The 13,083-nt window shown below is 45.7% G+C and overlaps 1 protein-coding gene across 1 annotated transcript in view; it reads right to left on the minus strand.

Annotated features, from left to right (window-relative positions):
• The window catches only part of LOC112943775 (probable ATP-dependent RNA helicase DDX10), a 52,915-nt gene extending 39,832 nt beyond the window's left edge, over positions 1 to 13,083 (minus strand). Inside the window, exons 1-2 of the mRNA XM_026035034.1 lie at positions 13,027 to 13,083; positions 694 to 864 (exon numbers count right to left, since the gene is read on the minus strand). Coding sequence (XP_025890819.1) covers positions 694 to 864; positions 13,027 to 13,083 — 228 coding nt within the window. The remainder of the gene's footprint in view (positions 1 to 693; positions 865 to 13,026) is intronic.

Genomic DNA, 13,083 nt, shown 5'->3' on the forward strand with positions numbered 1-13,083 from the left:
TCACAAGGATGCCGAGAAATGGCCACAAACTGAAGCACCACAAGTTCCGCAGGAACTTGAAGAAAAAGGTCTTTCCTGTGAGGGTGACAGAGCCCTGGAACAGGCTGCCCAGGGAGGCTGTGGAGTCTCCTTCCCTGGAGATCTTCCCAACCCGCCTGGCTGCCGCCCTGTGCCCCGTGCTCTGGGTGTCCCTGCTGGAGCAGGGGGCTGCACTGGCTGATCTCTAGGGGTCCCTTCCTACCTAGAGGGGAAAGCCTATTTCACCAACAACACATTTTAAGGAAATTACTATGTGCAGCTAAGGGGACAGGACATACTAAGTTTGTGATGCACAAAATAGATGATGGCAGCAACATAAAGCGCTCTAAGTAATTACCATCGCCCAAGTGCCTCAGCGCAGGGCTATGTGTTTAACCCTCCATCACCCCACAGCGCCGGGCGCTGGTCACCCAGCGGCGCCCGTCGCCCAGCTCAAACGCCCGTCGCCCAGCTCAAACGCCCGTCGCCCAGCTCAAACGCCCTTCTGCTCCTTCGCCCTTAACTCCTTCAGACCAAGTTAAAGGCCAGACAGGCCCGCGCCTCGCTCCTCCCCCGCTCCCGCCTCTCCGGACGCCCCAGACCGCGTCCCTGTATTTCCACGGCGGGAACTCGATCCTGAGCCGCCCCCATCCGCACAGCTCCCGCCGCCGCTACCTCTCCGTAGCGCTGCACCAGCCGCCCGATGCCCTCGCGCTCCACGAGCCACTCCGGGCGCTGCCGCTCCTTCCGGCGCCGCCGCAGCGCCCGCTGCCGCCGCGCGTGCCTCTTCTTCCAGCGCTCGAAGTCGCGCACCGGGTCCACGTCGGCGGCCGCCGCCGCCCGCCGCTCCCGCCCGCCGGCGCCGCCGCCATCGCCCGCCCGGCCCATGCTGCGCGCCCGTCCGCGTGCGTCGCTGCGTCATCCGCACGCGCCGGGGGCGGGGCCTCGGCCAAGGGGAGGGGCTATGGGGAAGGGGCGGGGCCGCAGCGCCAGCGGACGCGGCTCAGCGCTGAGGGAAGGCACTCAATGCAAAGGGGCGTGGCCTCGATGGAGGGGCGGGGTCTCGTCGCAGGGGGCGGGGTCTCGCCGAAGTGGGCGGGGCCGCTGCTGAGGGAGGCGGCGGGAAAGACGGCGCGCCGCGGGGAGCTCGGGAAGCGGGAACGGGCGCCGACGGGGGCGGTGGAAACTGTGGGTCGAAATAAAATAAAATAAAATAAAATAAAATAAAATAAAATAAAATAAAATAAAATAAAATAAAATAAAATAAAATAAAATAAAATAAAATAAAATAAAATAAAATAAAATAAAATAAAATAAAATAAAATAAAATAGGAAACTATTATATCCTCGGTTACCGTCCTAACTGTTGTTGCTTGCGATGCAGCACTGTGGATGAGGGATGTCTTCTGTTTCTGTTAGTGCTTTACTTGCCTATTTGCACCAGCAAAATTTGCCAAGCTAAATAAATTAAGAGACATTCAGAACACGAATGATGGGACACGTGTTGAAGTTTCTTTAAGCTCCATTTGATGTGTGTTTTGACCCTTGTCTTTCATAACACACTTGTAGCTCATAGTCATGCAAGCTCCCGGTCCTGCAAGGGGGCTGAGTGAGGGGGAATATCCAGGGAAAACACAGTGCAGGGCAAGTGTCTTCAAAGACACAGACCTCTAGAAGTGCCAAAATTGCACCAGCTGCCCTGCTTTGAGCCATGGCCACCACAGGAGAACCAGCCTTAGTGCTTAAATGTGATCCACAGCAAGGGGCCAACTCGGATTCTTAATTAAGGTTATAGGTCTCGTCTTAAAAACTACGGTTAAACAGGTTCTAGAAAGTGGGAGAGGAGAGGGAACTTATGCTCTGCTCCATTACCAGGTCCTCTCCGTTGCCAGAATTTTGACTAAACAGGACAGATGATACCAAAAAAAACATACGTGGTGCGCACTGACTAAGGGATTTTCACCTGTTTGGGAAATGTTCAGGACAACAGCAAACAACTTACTAAATCTTGAAATGAAAGCAATCCACCAAAGAACAGATCTAAATGAACATGATAAAAACTTCATGCCTTGATGCTTGAAATGAACAGCATTTGGCCAGTGAAGGCTGCACACAACACGGGTCTGCACTACCTAGATTCCAAACACCTCTGGGTGTCTTCCAGCTGGGAACGCTCCAAAAATGAGTGTCTTGCTACGTGATGCTATCAGTCTTTAAATATCACTGTTTCTTCAAAATGCTATGGCATGTCGATGCTCTTTCAAAGCTTTGGGATGCTTTGGGATGGAGGTTGAAATAAACAGCCACAAAAAAAGAACATTTTTTTTTTCTCAGAACCAACACAAAGGGTTTTATTGCAAAATATAAGTGTGACACATCTTGCGAGAAACCCATGAGGGAGCTTGCTGAAACGTGTTTTTCCTCACGGAAACGTCAAGCAAGCCAGGGTCTGCAAGCCCTATCCCTTCATTGCGTCCTGCTTGTGTTTGCCTTATTGCACTTTGCAGAGGTTTTGGCAGGGATCAAGGCAGTGTTTAGATAGATCTGAACCACTAGAGGCCCTCACAAACCTATAGCAATAAAAAATGACTAATATGCTAGGAACGTCATAGATAAAGACTAAAATGAAACCTTAAATAATCCAGCCTGGTGCCCTTTCGTGGTGGTCAGGATCCATTGACAGCCCCCTGGCAGAGGTTTTCCATCCAGTTCTCATCTCCATAAACAGGAGTTTAATTCTGAATGTATTTGATAGTTCTTTCACAAGCTGAGCTGATTTCCTGAGTCATGATCTAAATCAGACATTGAGCAGACAGTTCAAAGTGTGGCAATTACACACTTTGGAAGAAAACCACTACAGAAGAGGCTGGTATACACAGTGTTGTGCTGAGGTGCAGCACAGAAAGTGACACACTGCTTCAAACACTGCCCTCTAATTAGAAAATGATCATGCTGGAGAAAAAGAAGAAAAGGAAAAATAAAATAAAATAAAATAAAATAAAATAAAATAAAATAAAATAAAATAAAATAAAATAAAATAAAATAAAATAAAATAAAATAAAATAAAATAAAATAAAATAAAATAAAATAAAATAAAATAAAATAAAATAAAATAATAAAATAAAATAAAAGGACTTGCAGTTAACACAGTTCTTGGGTTCTATGCTTTCCAGAGTTCATATATTGTTTTTCTCAGCTCATTAAGTACAATATATTTAGCTCTTGACAGGTATGTAAAAATGGTAGTGTACATTTATGCAGCAGGCACTTATACCTTATTATTCTTGTGTTTATATGTATCATTATTCTTGCATTTGGAAAAAGAGCCCTAATTTATTGTTTTGATTCTGTAGTTTATTCGCTGGGTGTATTGCTCAACTATGAGGTGCACATTTCTGTCCTATTTATAAAGACTTAATAACACCTCTTTGTGTGGCCCTGAAGCATAATCCACCCAACCTTTCCTATCTGTCTGCATATTTCTGGCTGTAGCAATTAAACTTGGTGTAAATGCCCATAGTCATTAGAGCAGTATTTGATACAGCCAGTTTCAGACAGGAAACATAGGATGGGAGTCAGTCATGACCATGTCCCATGTCCATCCCTATGTCCCATGACAAGGGGGAAGGCAGGAGGAAGCTGAGGAGAGAAGCCCTTGGCAGTGCCTGTTTACATGGGCAGAGAAGCGGCCAAACCCGTGCCCATGTCCATACCACTCAACCACTCATGCTGACAGTCCCTGCACTTGTCTTCTGGGAGGAATCCAGCACGGGCCCATACGGATAGATAACACTTGCATGAACTTTGTAGTTGTCAAATCAAATTCATCCCCGATCTAATTGCAAATTCACATCAAAGATGAATTTATCCTCACGCTTTATTAGTTTATTTAGCTAAAGCTTTATTATCCTCATGCTTTATTAGCACCAGATTTCTCAGGTAGAAGAGACATGGAAAGTGAAAATTAAACTGTCACTTCACCATGTATCTGTAGTACCATTAGTACCCATTTTGACCTTCAAAAACGAGAACAATAGCAGCATTCCTGCAACTCCAGATGGAGAAGCCACAAGCCACCTTCTAGGCGGGCAGAACCCCTGCCCACGAGCGTCAGAAAGATGACACTATTCCACACCAACCCCAGACTTGGTGGTTTCTGCGCTAGATCTGCTCATCAGCACATCTTTGTTAATGCAAGGAAATGATACATCATTTTCTTTAAGAGGACCAATGTGGAGACGAAATGGTGCGAATTTGTCTGTAATATTCTCCTGAAGAAGTAGGTCAGTTTCAGGAATAATCCCAGACATCCCCAGTACAGATTAGAGGTTGACCCACTGGAAAGCAGCTCTGTGGAGGGGGACCTGGGAATTAACCATGAGGCAGCAGTGCCCTCGTGGCCAAGAAGGCCAATGGGATCCTGGCCTGCATCAGGAGGAGTGTTGCCAGCAGGTCAAGGGAGGTGATTCTGCCCCTCTGCTCAGCTCTGGTGAGGCCGCACCTGGAGTACTGGGGGCAGTTCTGGGCTCCCCAGGACAAGAGGGACGTGGAGCTTCTCGAGAGGGTCCAGTGGAGAGTGACAGAGATGACAGGGACTAGAGCATCTCTTGTATGAGGAAAGACTAAGTGAGCTGGGCCTGGTTAGCCTGGAGAAGAGAAGACTGAGAGGAGATCTGATCAAAATGTGTAAGTATCTGATTGGAGAATGTAGGGAGGATGGGGACAAACTCTTCTCGGTGGTGGCCTGGGACAGGGCAAGGATTAATGGGTACAAGTTGACACACAGGAGGTTCCATCTCCATGTGAGGAAGAACAACTTGACTATGAGGGTGACAGAGCCCTGGCACAGGTGCCCAGGGAGGCTGTGGAGTCTCCTTCTCTGGAGATCTTCCAAAGCCGCCTGGCTGCCACCCTGTGCCCCGTGCTCTGGGTGTCCCTGCTGGAGCAGGGGGTTGGACTGGGTGATCCCTAGAGGTCCTTTCCAACCTCAACCATTCTGTCATTCTGTGATTCCATGATGGAGTACAGCCATATACCTGGCTAGTTGGATTTCTGAAGCTGTTGACAGCAACATTTCTGTCCTACTGATTGTTGGTTGTAAGAAAACAAGAAAAAGAGAAAAATGTTTTTCTTCTTTGAATGAGATCCTAATCTTTGTTAGACAAACCAACATAATGACTTGAGACATTTATGAGACATAAAGAGACTTGAGACATGACATTTCTTGAGAATCAGATCCAAGGGGGCAGATTCAGCCCCAGATTGCAAATACATAAGTGTAGGCATATGAGCAGAAGGGCTTGTTCAGCCGCTCACACACACATGTCTGGAGCATTCTGAGATTGGCTACCAGAGCTCCATGTGCTTCTCCAGAAGGGCACACGTCCCCCATGCCGTATGTGTCAGCCCCATGTCAGCCTATCTACCCCAGAGCATCAGACATTTGTGTTTATGCCCTGTGTTCCCTGTAGAGCGATTCGGCCCACTGTAAAAGAAACACCTCACTTGGTCACCTCCAGAGTCCATGGGCTGTGTTGTGGAGATCTCCACCAACTCTATTAGGACTCTGACTTTCAGACATGGCATTAAGCGCCGATAAGTCGATAAGCCGGAGCTGGCCCCCTGCCAATCTCTCTCCAGAGTTCTTCAGCCGAAATGTAAAAGCACAAAATCTGAGGCATGTAAAAACATGGACCTAAAAAGTTTCACTGAGTCCCTCAGCAGATTAGTGTTCCAGTTTCACTTCATTTAGCAATCGTTTAAATCCTTTTAACATCAACAAGAACATTCAGGAAGCAATTTGTCACAGCTGATGCACAGGCTGAGCTAAATCCTAGGTAAATCTTGCAGTTGGATCGAGTGGCTGTTTTTTGGATCCAGCTCATAAAATGTTAAGCTTTACTCTTTAATCAAATCAGTATCTCCAGATTAATATCCATTCAACCTAAGTAAACATACTCTGCCTCAGTACAGTTTGGGGGAATAAACTTACAATATTACTGTGTTGCTTCTCTGTTATCCCATGAAATGCAAACAGAACAAACTATGCTATGGCTTCCTCCTCTGATCAGCAGAAAATTGCATGCCTTAATTCACACCAATCTGTACGATTCATGTTGAATTCTTCATAATATCCAGTCACCCTTACTGCACAAAGAGCGTAAATAAAGGAAATCTAAGCCACTTAACATCTCTGAGAAGAGGAACCAGAACACTTGTTTCCCTCAGAGCACAGCAACTGAAAATGCTGCTAAAACTTGAAATCGAGAATTCACTGATATTTTGATGTGCCTTTTTTATTTTCTCGAGGCCTAGCTTTTGCTCTTTCTGCAATGCTTAAATATGAAAAGGCTGTAGTTCCCTCAAATGAATGAAAAGCTGCCAGAAGCAGAGCTGTGCTCTGGGTGATCTCTAAAGGTCCCTTCCAGCCTTCAGGGTTCAATGATTCTATGATCACACACGGCATTCGGAGCAGCATCTCTTCATCAGGCATTGCCTTGTGCTTGGGACAGTGGCGACAGGGACAGAGAAAACCAAATATGAACTTAGATTTGGGCTGACAAAGACTTCCAGTGAATTATTCTTCTTACCATTTTTTATAATTACTATATTTCATCATAAATTTTTGCTTAATGTGTTTACTTTGACATAAAATTGTGGCATAATACATAACAGAATAATATAGCATATTATGCTGTTACCTAAGGTATTCAAAGAAGACAGGTGTTGCTTGAAAAGGAATAGAAAAAGAGGAGAAAATCCAGGATACACAATAAGAGAAGACAGTTTAAGAGGAAGGAAGAGGCATTTGAGTTCAAAAGGATGCATATTCTCTAATGTGGGATTGTTTTTTTTTCAGAGAATGCAGCACAAAGTGAACTTGGTGGACAGGAGGATCCAGACCAAGAGCTTCAGCTTATTAAGCCCGCTTTTTGTTCTTGGTGGTTTGTTTTGTGTTCCCTGTGGTGGCTTCTCCCAAGCAATAAAAGCCCAAACCACCCGTTCCCCACGAGCTGTTTGATCCTGGCCGCGCGGCAGCAGGTATTCGCGCCCGCCGCTGCCCGCCGCTCCCCATTCCTTGCCGCAACAGGAGCGCGAGACGTCCTGTCTGGGGCTGCCTCGTCTTTCACATTCTGTTGCCTAATGTCAACATCAACAGGGTGTAAATCTCCCAGTAATGATTTTAAAATGCTTAGGAATAAAGATTTTAAACGTTCTACATGGTTTTCTTCAGCAGGAGGAAACATAAGCTCACATTTTATTATAACGATCACTTAAATGAATCATTTTACCTTTATGGCATGTACATTTAGAAGGAATGAAAAAGGGAGGAAAAACAGATGATCACAAGAGAAACAAAGCCCAGCAGCATTTCAGGCTTTCATTTTAATACCTTAATGCAGCCTTTAAAATCAAATTGGGAAGATACTTTATAGGCTGGATCTTAGTCTCCAAGAGTCAGAAGGCTCCTATTATTATTGGAACACGTGGAACCAGTTTCTCACGTAGAACTCAACATTTACAGGTTTTTAGTGCAGAGTGAACAGGAAGTGAGAAGTGGCACTTGTCCATTTATGGCACACACGTGGACACCAGTGCACCTTTCTTTGGACTCGGGGACTCTTTGTGGAGCATCTGAGGATATAAGAAATGGCAACGTGGGTTCCCCTCTTCTCCCGAGTTCCAAAATAGAAAAAAACAGCTTTTTTTATTTTTTTTTCTATTTTTTCATCCTAGTATATTCTAGGGTGGTTTTATTTAACAATTTCAGTAGTTAAGCACTCATTATCTTTTATTTTTGAATTTCCAACAGCTTCTGATAGAACAACATAGTTAAGTGGCAAATTCTAAGACACCTCTATAGTTTTTTTGCCTTGGTGATCAAGTTGTTTATGATATATATCCATAGTATTGCTTCATACAAGGATGCCTAGACTGTTTTAGAGTTGTTCGCCCGTTGCTGAAGTGACATCACTCACAAATGTTTAAATGGCCAGCTGCGCTGATGCCGCACCTAGTGAGATGAGCTGATATTGTTAATCTTCTGCAAAGGCTTCTACATGTCATGGTGACAGAGAAATAAACTTTCCCACAGATGCTCAAAATCAGCCATTACTGAAAAAAACCACCAGTGACTCAACTCAAAGAAAATTAATTAGACATATAAATCATCTACAAATCCAGCATTACAGTGTAGTTATATGCAGTTGCACCTGCAATATTGAGGCAGAGTATAAAAATTCCCAGTTGTTTACATTTATCACCATGTGAACACAGTGTGTTCATCTTTTTCATCTATTATCCCTTCACTTCACAATCGTCTGGCACAAGAGCAAGACCTTTTTTTTTTAATTACTTTCAAACTATTATTTTGCATTTGCATTTGATGTATGGCTAAATGGATCCCCATTTTACAAAGTTACTGAGCAAGTTTGCGAATATGTCAGCACATATAAGTTATGCTGACCCTTGGGATACCGAGAAGTTAGAATGTACTCAGGACCATTTTGTTAGGACTGTTTTCACCGGAAGAAAAAGGAATGATTAGATGAATGAGTTATCTCTTTGCATATGCAAATACTGCTTATGCAAATACTCTGTCCAAAGTCTTATTTCCTGAATATAGCAGCAATACAAACAACAGCAGAAGGTTAACCTGAGTGTTCAGAAATTTAATCATACTCCTGGCTTGGTCTGAGTTCAGAGTTTTTGCCTCACGCAGAGTTTCAAGTGCTTTATTTTATGTTTGTGTTAGTCCTGCAGTGGAATAAAATAATGATCACAGAACTGTTTTTTAATCTTTTCTATCAAACAATTAGATGCATAGTGGTATTCACAGAGAATTTTTTATCATTCAATAATGTAAACTTAAACATTTAATAAAAGATTTGAAGAAAGATTCAAGACAGCAGTTGAGACTCTTTGGCTTCCACTTAGGCCACTCAGCGGTGTTTCTCCGACGTTCTTCCGAGCGTTTCGTTCCCTTTGGCACCCGCTCCCACGGGCTGCTCCTAATGCAGCCAGACCCACATGGTGGCCATCCCCTCGCCGGGAGGCAGCCTCACGTGTTCCCCACGCCAGAGCCTCCTGCAGCTCGATTAATAGCACTTTACCTAAAGGACACAAAGCAGTGACCTATTGAGAAGCACGGACAGTTTAAAGCTATTCCAAAGACGCTGCTGAGTCCCATATGCAGCAGCAGAGAGAGTGTCAGATGAGGCGTTGTTTCCCAAAGCAAGGGAACCTGTTGGCCTCTCCAGACGTGTCCCACCATCCTCTCACCTCCTCCTTTTTGCCTCCGTGCTAGACATTGATGGCAGAAATCGCAGGCCTGGAAGTCGCAGGTTCAATCTGGCATCATTTTTCTTCCTCTTTAGTCCCTTGTCAGCCATTCCCTGGTCCGTCTCCTGATCTCTGTGCTGAACCAGTGCCTCCCTGGAGCCTGTGTGGGTCCCCTCGTCCCCCCTGCACGGGGCAGGCGGGAAGGCCGCTCCGCCATTCCCACTTCCCTCTTCCCCCCTTGCTGGAGGCCGGGGGCAGCAGCGGGCCCCGGGGCCAGCACCGAGGTGGCGCTCCCTCCGCCCTGGAGCTAACGCCTGGCTCCGGCTGGAGCGGTGCCGGGCGCTCCCCGCGCGCCGCCTCAGCACGGCCCAGCCCCATGCCCAGCACCCGGCACCCCGCGCTGCCCCGCACTGCCCCCGGCTCCCTCCACGCGCCTGCCCCGCTCCGCCGCTCCCGGCCGCTCCTGAGCTCTGCGCCAAGGCCGAGCACACACCTAGCTACGGGTACAGCTCCCCCTGCTTCGGAAAAGCAGAGGTTGGAAGTGGAAAGCTAGGGAGATCGACTGCAGCGGCATGCTTCTCCCCTAGCAGCGCATCAGTCACACATCGAACTTATTACAACAGGATTTTAATCGATTTAACTTTAATCTGATTTGGTTCTGATGCTTCTTTGAACATCTCAGTTAAGGAGAGAGGGAAAAGCTTTGCTGTTGTGGGTACTGGGATGCAGCTCCTCCCCAGGCATGTGTCACGTTATCACCTACTCTTCCCTCACCTCCATCACCAGGGGAGCGTGTCCAGCTCCTAACCACACCAAGCTCCCTAGGATCACACGAAAAGCAGCTGCCGTCCCCAGCACCGTCATAAACGGGAGAGGAGGTGAGGGTGACAGGCAGCGCTTAACTGGCTCCGGATTTATTATTTATCTTAACTGGAGGAAACAACTTCTACTTCTGTATTCCCACTTAAAGAATACTGTGACCAAAACCAGGCAGCACAGGATATGAACAGGTAATTTCTCAATTAGAGGGCAGCTAATCCACAGTGTTGAAAGCACAGATACAGGGAAAGTCTGCAAGAGCATCTAAAGAAAACTCAAAGAAGTTAGCAATAAATTGTCCTGATAACATTTTTCAACCCATAGGTGCCAGTGAGCACAGGTAAGAAGCAACTGCATCCAGTTTCAGTCTCTTGGGTAAAATTAAGCAATGGCCGAGTACCAACAGAAGTGCTCTTGGTGTTGGTGAGGGTACCTCTGACTGGATCCATAGCTCATGTCAGCAATGACTGACATGTAGCTGCCACTCAACCACAGCAACCTGGCAACTTTGCTGACACAGACCCAGAACCTGGGGCAAACTGGTCTGACTGGATGAGCTCAGCTCAATTGGAGTTATGAGGACTGTAGCAGAGCAGCCGGGGCTGAGCTCAGCTGGAGCAGCACTGGTGGTCTGCTCGGCTTGGCATCCCAGCAGAGCAGAAGACCTGCTTATTGATGCAGATTGGTGTCTGGCTCGCAGATGGGAATCTGAACTTTACCCATTGCTACTCTAAGACCATCATTGGACAGCAGAAGGGTGGGAGCCAGGAGCTTCCAGCTGCCAAAAAATCAGGTGGCTCTGAAGAAACCTGTGCTTCCCTTTCCAAACTCTAATATTAGCTGTCTACCACTAGGCAAGTATCAGACGAGCTCTGTGTCTGCTGGTGATACATCCGTGCTTCAGATGTCTCATGTGCTGTAAGTCTTTGTTGACTTCATGACGGCAGTTACTACATAAAATAAATACAATTGTTGTCTTTGAGAAGTTCTAACAAGGACATTAGCCTAGAGTGCATTATCACTGTGTTGTGGGCAGCTGCCCATGGTAAGTAGACAGGGACAATCCATGGCATTTCTGGCACCAGCTGCAGACCCCCAGCCATGCAAGGAGCCCTTCTCCTGCTCTGCTGCTGCTGCAGCTGCTGAGTCACCCAGGTAAGGCAGCATGTTGCTTTCCAAAGTGCTAAGACACAAACTGTAGTCAGTCCCAGCAGTGCCATTTTCTGCTTCCTAGGGCAGCAGCTGATTTCAAAAGCAGGACATCAGGCACACCAGAAAAACTGGTATATAAGAATCCCTATAATGCAACAGGACTGGCATCAAAGGACCTGCTGGGTAGGCAAGTGGCTGGATCCCTGCAATGCCATCTGTAACAACAGGCAGGATGCCATGCTACAATGCTCCATGTGCCACAAAACCACGGTTGTGCAATTTTACTGATTTGGTAATAACTTTTACCATTCTGATCATGTGGCAACATTTTCATCATCAAATCCATCAAAGCAGATTGAACACCATTGTTGATTGAATGCAGTAATCTCATATAAATTGCTTTGCCTGTAAAGCTCAAATTTGCCTGCCATTATGGTCATATCTTCAGTGGTGGTTTGGGTTTTTTTTTTTTTTTTGTTTGTTTGTTTGTTTTAATTTATTTTTGGAATTTAAAAAGATTACACATAAATTCTTCCACATGTTGCTCCAACCAAAGTTACGAGAACATGCAACAATTGCATCATTATATATACATGCAGCCTATAACATTTTACCTGTGGTTTATAGATCTTATTTCTCTGTTTTTCATTATTCCTTGTAAGGAACTAGCGTAATAGATTACATATTACTATCACCGATAATATATACAAGCCTCATGTTTCCTTCAGGATGAAATACAATGTCTGTAAGACTAAATAACAAAGTTATAATTCACAGGAAAACTACTAATATAATTATTTCAATTGGAACAAGAAAGACTTCTTAATTCTGCATCCCTTCGGGACCTAGAGTTTCAGTAAGACTGAACCAAATTTTCTTAAATACAGGTTGACACAATTAGAACAATTCAAGCACAGATTTTACCAAGGAAGAGAGCACCAAAGGTGCTAAAGTCACCCCAGCAGCAATACACATAATTATCTCCAGTACTTGTCATTAAAGGACTCATCATTAAAGTCCCCACTTATGTGCTCAGAGAGATTGACTATCCACAAGAAGTTACATTTGTCCCTGCAACTGAAAGTCGCCAAAATGAATGAAAGCCAGAAATGCCACAGTAAACAGAGCTGGTGCACAGGAGAACTTTGGCTTGTTTAGCAAAAACCTCATCCCACAGGAGCGGGGTGGGCAGAGGAAAGGTAAAAGCCTTTTCCTTGCATCACTTGCGTCCGACACGCAGTGGCAGCTCACGTGAGGTTTCCCTGTGTGGTTCAGTTCTCCTCTTGTGCGACCAAGTGCCCTGCAGAGTCCCTCACCTGCCATTCCCATACAGATCCAGTTCTTTTAATTTAATCTAATCATTAGTATGTAGAGCTGCTACTTCACTTTGTGATGTATTTAGAAGAATCCTTCTAAGCCTTCTTTTGTCCTTGCATCAGGGGGTCCCATAGGAGTTGGCCGGGACCTGTTGCTGAGTGCCAAGAGGAGTTGTCCTTCTCTCCCACTGCCACCCACATGGCTGCCTCAGCAGCCCAGCTCTCCTTATTCTTCCTGTTTTACTCTGGAGCACATTTATAGATGGAAATAAGAAGACTTCTTGTCTCACTCAGATCCTTCTTCCTTCACCTGAATTCCATCTCTCTTTTTCTTCAGGACATTTTTAACAGTTGCACATTCAAATTACCTGTGAAGCAAGTTAGATGTTCACTGTGAATTTAACAAGGAGGGAAGGGAGGACAAATCATGTGCCTTTACCTCTGCCAAGAGTGCTCCTGCATCATCCACCATGGTCACAGTGGCATGCAAGGACAT

This window comes from Nothoprocta perdicaria, unplaced genomic scaffold (genome assembly GCF_003342845.1).
Source record: "Nothoprocta perdicaria isolate Ctin4 unplaced genomic scaffold, notPer1 scaffold_155, whole genome shotgun sequence".
In the NCBI taxonomy this organism is placed as follows: Eukaryota; Metazoa; Chordata; class Aves; order Tinamiformes; family Tinamidae; genus Nothoprocta; species Nothoprocta perdicaria.